Source organism: Oncorhynchus mykiss, chromosome 8, assembly GCF_013265735.2.
Source record: "Oncorhynchus mykiss isolate Arlee chromosome 8, USDA_OmykA_1.1, whole genome shotgun sequence".
NCBI lineage: Eukaryota > Metazoa > Chordata > Actinopteri > Salmoniformes > Salmonidae > Oncorhynchus > Oncorhynchus mykiss.
Window position 1 is genome coordinate 26,992,264 of NC_048572.1, and position 6,000 is coordinate 26,998,263.

General features: G+C 43.1%; 1 protein-coding gene across 5 annotated transcripts in view; it reads left to right on the plus strand.

Annotated features, from left to right (window-relative positions):
- The window catches only part of ppp1r13bb (protein phosphatase 1, regulatory subunit 13Bb), an 81,175-nt gene extending 75,595 nt beyond the window's left edge, over positions 1 to 5,580 (plus strand). For all 5 annotated transcript variants that reach the window (XM_021612188.2, XM_021612187.2, XM_036985199.1 and 2 more), the window contains 2 exons: positions 2,620 to 2,819; positions 3,014 to 5,580. In XM_021612188.2, the coding sequence (XP_021467863.1) occupies positions 2,620 to 2,819; positions 3,014 to 3,055 (242 nt within the window). In that variant the 3' untranslated portion in view covers positions 3,056 to 5,580. The remainder of the gene's footprint in view (positions 1 to 2,619; positions 2,820 to 3,013) is intronic.
- Positions 5,581 to 6,000: the final 420 nt, after the last annotated feature.

Genomic DNA, 6,000 nt, shown 5'->3' on the forward strand with positions numbered 1-6,000 from the left:
TCCCAGCTTTGATGCACCTGTACTGACCTCGCCTTCTGGATGATAGCGGGGTGAACAGGCAGTGGCTCGGGTGGTTGTTGTCCTTGATTATCTTCATGGCCTTCCTGTGACATCGGGTGGTGTAGGTGTCCTGGAGGGCAGGTAGTTTGCACCCGGTGATGCGTTGTGCAGACCTCACTACCCTCTGGAGAGCCTTACGGTTGTGGGCGGAGCAGTTGCCGTACCAGGCGGTGATACAGCCCGACAGGATGCTCTCGACTGCTAAATAGTTAGTCCGGCAGCTATTTGGTTAACTATTTAACGATCTGTATTACCCCTTTTCGTACTTTTTTTTTACTCATCACATATGCTGCTGCTACTGGCCTCACAACCGCAGACCACGTGTCACCACACCAGCCCAAGTCCCCCACATCCGACTTCTTCACCTGCGGGATCGTCTGAGGGGGGCTGCTGAGGAGTATTTCTGGCTTTAATAAAGCCCCTTTATGTGGAAAAACTCATTCTGATTGGCTGGGCCTGGATCCCCAGTAGGTGGGCCTGGATCCCCAGTAGGTGGGCCTGGCTCCCCAGTAGGTGGGCCTGGCTCCCAAATGGGTGGGCCTCAGTGGCGGTCAGTGCCGTTTCAGATGAGGAAGGACAATTTTGAGCATGGTCTATTACATCATATTGGATGACTGTCATTCATATTCCATTCACCCAGTTAAATGTAACAACGATAGGTTTAGGCTACTACATGATACTTTTTCCAAACCCATCATGAGGTTGCTACAACCTAGCCTATGAATGAAAGTTTACAACGTAGTTGCAGAGGTCGAGAGACAAATTTGATGTGACAGACTGTGCCACATGGAGAGACAGTGACATTCAATACTGTCTTGCACACTCTTGCCTACATCTAGCTGATATTGGGTGTATTCATTAGTCTAACAGTTGCAAACGAGAGTTTCTATTGGACAAATTCAGGTATGTTTATCCCCGTTTTGTTCCGTTTGCTTCTGTATCAGAAACGTTTTAATAGAATCGCCAGAATGAATACACCCCTGATCACGCATAAACACAGTTCAGTTTCCTAGCAGCCACATTGTATTCCTTCTCGCATCTACGTTATGCGCTCTCTTCCTTTCACCTCTTCCCTTCACTAGTAGATTTCAAAGCACAAAACATCAGCTGTATGTGGGGGGAAAAAAACTTTCCAAGAGAACCGCTATACACAGCCTACATCGTTGTCACCATATTAGCTAAAGTAACGTCAGTCAGCATAGCTAATAGAACTAATGCCTTAGGAAACCCGCTAAGTTATGCAGTAACGTTAGTATACAGTCAGTAAGCAGTTACACCGGCGGGCAACGTGGCAATAAATTAGTAAAACCAAAAGCTTACCTTAACTTGGAAGAGTTCCAGTGTTGGATAGTCATAGCCAGCTAGCTAACATTGCTCAAACAGAGGGATGCTGTGTGTTTCAGTAGGCTAAACTAGCAGGCCGTATTTGCTAGCTAACTGAAAGTGAGAAAATGTCATCTTTCTCTCTTGCTTCTCCTTTTACGAAGAAATTAAATTGTTCAAAACTGTTCAACTATTGTCTTTCTCTGAGTAAACTACTCACCACATTTTATGCACTACAGTGCTAGCTAGCGGTAGCTTATGCTTTCAGTACTAGATTAATTTTCTGATCCTTTGATTGGGTGGACTACATGTCAGTTCATGCTGCAAAAGCTCTGATAGGTTGGAGGATGTCCTCTGCAAGTTGTCATAATTGCTGTGTAAGACTATGGAAGTGGGTGAGAACAATGAGCCTCCTACGTTTTGTATTGAAGTCAATGTACTCGGAGGAGGATGGAATGTAGCTGTCCTCCAGAGTGCTGTTAAGGCTACTGTAGACATTTTGCAAAATAGTGATTTATATTTTGTATAGTTTTATCTAAACATTTTTTTTATGAAATTCACTGAAGATGGTCCTCCCCTATGCTAAAATGAAGGCAGTTAAACAATTTTAAAAACATTACAATACATTCAATACATTTTTTCCTGCACTGTGTTATTTACACACTTGTCACATTTATTGTCTTAGTATGCCTCCATTTTTTTGTTTCCTTGACAGAAAAATGTATCTCGACTCTGCATTTTCAGCAGTTCTTACTATTGCCACTAGAGGGCGATCAGCAGATTAAGAGTTTTTACTCCCGAAGTTGACTTTTTGTGTTTGCCACTTCGCTAACCGTTCTCAGCTGTTAGCCACCAATGTGTCTATTAAAAAATGTAAATAAAAGTTTCCATGACAGACTATTTTTTTCTCCTCTGACTGTTAATTTTTGGCAGATTTGTTGGTGTCTTCTCCCAAAGCTAATAGCTGAGGTCTAGCAGTTTCTTTCTGCCAATAAAAACAGATTGCAATTTTTTCAAGTCATTACGGAGTTATTTAATGTAACAAATCAAACATTAAACCTTGTAACATTACCAATTCAGGGTAATTCATGTTAACCTCGTGAACAATTAATTTAGACCTGCCGTTTATTTGAAGCAGTTAATTAGATGACCGTTGCCTGGTTATTAAGAGACAGGCAGTGTTTAACTGAAGTTTTACGGTAAGGATAACTATAGTACCTGTGTGTGTTCTACCAGGTGTCCAGGAAAAGCTGGGCGTGATGAACAAAGGGGCGGTGTATGCGCTGTGGGAGTACGAGGCCCAGAGCCCAGATGAGCTTTCTTTCGGCGAGGGCGACGCCATTACCATCCTGCGGCGGCAAGACGACAGTGAGACCGAGTGGTGGTGGGGCCGCCTGGACCACAGGGAGGGTTATGTACCCCGCAACCTGCTGGGGGTGAGGCCTGTCAAACGCACACATTCTCACACACACCTGTTGGGATGATGCCTGCTCACTGCTTACCCCTGGGCCCATGCATTGTTCCCAGTTTCCAACTCCATTGTGACTGTGTTTGGCAGTACTGGCCCTCTCTGATGTATAACCAATCTGTCTCTCTACCGCTCTCTCTCTACCTTTTCTCTTCCTTGCAGCTCTACCCCAGGATAAAACCTCGTCAGCGCTCCCTGGCTTAACCCCTCTGCCTCTTCCTTGGGTGAAAAACTGGACTACAGGCAGGCGTGGCCGAAGACTGGCGGAGTGGGGAGGCCTGGTGCTCCCCTACTGCCACAGTTTCCCCCTCCTCCCTGTAACCCTGGCTATGGGACACCGGACAGTGTTCAACACTGACACACACACACACACACACACACACACACACACAGACCCCAGAAAAGACAGGATCCCTCTGCTACCCCTTTTCGGTTGACCAAACCCCACTCTGCTCTCTCACTATCTCCTTTCAGCTTTATTTAAATCCGTGTGTGTGTGTGTGTGTGTGTGAGAGAGAAAAGCTGGAGCACAAGGCTCAGTGGAGAATCAAGTGCTTACCTCTGACGGTTGATGTGTGTGTGTTTGGAGAGGGTAATGTGTGCGTGTGTTTTGTGGTTTCTGTGTGTGTGTGAATAGTTTAGAGGGCCTTGTGTGTTTGGAAAGTGTGTGGGTTTAAGGACTAGAGAGAGGGTGCTTGAATGTGTACAATAGGTATGTGTGACATGTGGATGGTGTATGTGTACCAGTGTTAATTTAGTCAATAACTATGACAAAATAATAGTCCAGCTATTTTTCCTGACAAAAACTAATGATGATAGTGAGATGCCATGAAAAAAACAATAACTAACCATTTTGTTTTCTTTTTAGTTGATGAAAACGTGACTAATGAACATTCAATTTGACATGAAGCTCCCTTTAGTCTGTTTTGTCCAATCATAAGCATGCATGCCTTTGCAGAATATTGAATGCAATCCTCTCATTGGCTAAATTAACGTCTTTCAGTTGCAGGGTCTGATTGAGCTGATCTGCCCGGCTCTCCCTCACAGCTCCCGGCGGTCACTTCAGTCACTTGTGTATCTTTTGAACTGATGCTCAGGACACTTCAATTGTAACTAACCTAAACTAGAAACAATGTAGGCTATTTTTGCTTTGATCAGATCAGAAAAGATTTTCCCATGTGTGCTACTATTCATCTGTGTTGCTGCTCTCACGGCCCACTAATACGAGTGCAGTTTTTTAAATGGAAAATATGAATGCCATTTGCTTAATATTAGGAGTACAGTAATATTTCTGGCATTGTTGGAAATCTCAGATTCTCCCCCTTCAAGGGAGTCACTGTTATTTATCCCCATCCCAAGTTTATGATGGGAGAAAGAGCTGAATGCCTAAATTGTTTCATCTGTAGCCAAGGCTTTATAGCCTGTATGGTAAATCATGGCTGGATTTGGTTACAATCTGCCTTGTCCAACTAGGCCTACTATCTGAATGTGCACATGACTGAAAGGTTATGTATGATGAGTTTAACAGGTCAAGAATTTGTGTTTGCTGTGAAGAGGGGTGACAGTTTGAGGTCTGTACAATGGTGTGCCAGATTCTGAATGTTATGTACAATCATAACAGGGATTTTACATTTCCCTCTATCGATATGAACAAAGAGTACCTATATCAATTCTGTAGGTCGCTTGCTAAGTAGCTTCCAAATAAGCCAGAATTTTAACTGTCCTAACTTACTTTTCCATCAGCTTCTTTTCCTTCTCAAATGATAGAGATTATTTAGGGATTTGACACTGCCCTTCCACATGACAAAACAAAAAGGCCTTATTTTTTTTAACTTATGGAAAATAACCTATTTCTCAACATATGTTCCTGGATTTTAGTCCCAGGTAAAGTACTCTTCGTTAGTAAAGTGTATTGGATTATTGAAATTTCCCAAACAAGATAAAACTTTTTTTTTTTATCTTCTCACGGAATAAAGTACTCATCCCCTAATTTTCTTGCGCCGTCAGGGCCATGCTATCATAACATACCCTTTTTAACTATTTAAAATTTGTCACGTTAAGTGCCCTGCTTTAGTCATAGAAGTTATCAGCAAAAACACACTTTATTTTACAAAAACTTTTAAAGCTTCACTCAACTTGTCAGCTCCTCCAAAGAGATGTGTCCAACCGTTGCCAATATAGATTGAGATTTGAGATAGAAAGTGGCGTATGTGATGAACAGGGATGCAGTGTCCTATGCGTTTGCTTTCGTGCAGTGAAGGAGCTCTCCTTCGGGCAAACGTGTGTGTGTGTGTGTGTGTGAGATACGTCAGGCCTCACTCACCATAGAGTCATGATCAGGGGGGGTCCTCACCACTTCACTTCAGGCGCGTGTGAAAGTGTTATAATTGAGCACTTGATCAAACCCACGCTCTTACAAATCTGATGGGTGTGGCCATTCAAGCAGAATGACATTTACATAACACTAAGGTATTCTTTTGTTGTATTACCCCTACTTTCCCTGCCTGACCTTGTTTCCAGTTCTGTGAGATGAGATTTGTACCTTGCCCGGCAAGGCCGGAAAAGAGCTTTACCCTAATAATCTCTGTAAATACTGAGATGAGTATGTTTGACTGTCTGCTGTATGAAGACTCATTGACTCGTGGGGGTTCTGTAAGCGTTAAGGATGCAGTACTTACACATCCTGTCCTGTAAATGTGCACAATAAAAACAATTCCCCGCATGACAAATGGTGTAGTCAGTTTCCTTTTTTTTGTGGTCCCATGGTTTGCTTGCAATAGCACTTTTGCAAGGGCTGAACTCAATCCACTGCATCCGCCTATGTCGCCCTTCCCATCTGCGGTGGAAAGTGGCAGAGTTACAGCACTGCTTTCCAGAAAATATAAAAACATAATGTAAAGTATTAGTCCCATGTGCTGAAATAAAATATCCCATACATTTTCCATATGCACAAAAAGCTTATTTCCCTCAAATTGTGCACAGATTTGTTTACATCCCTGTTGAGCATTTCTCCTTCGCCAAGATAATCCATCCACCTGACAGGTGTGGCATATCAAGAATCTGATTAAACAGCACGCTCATTACACAGGTGCACCTTGTGCTGGGGACAATAAAAGGTCACTCTACAATGTGAAGTTTTGTCACACAAC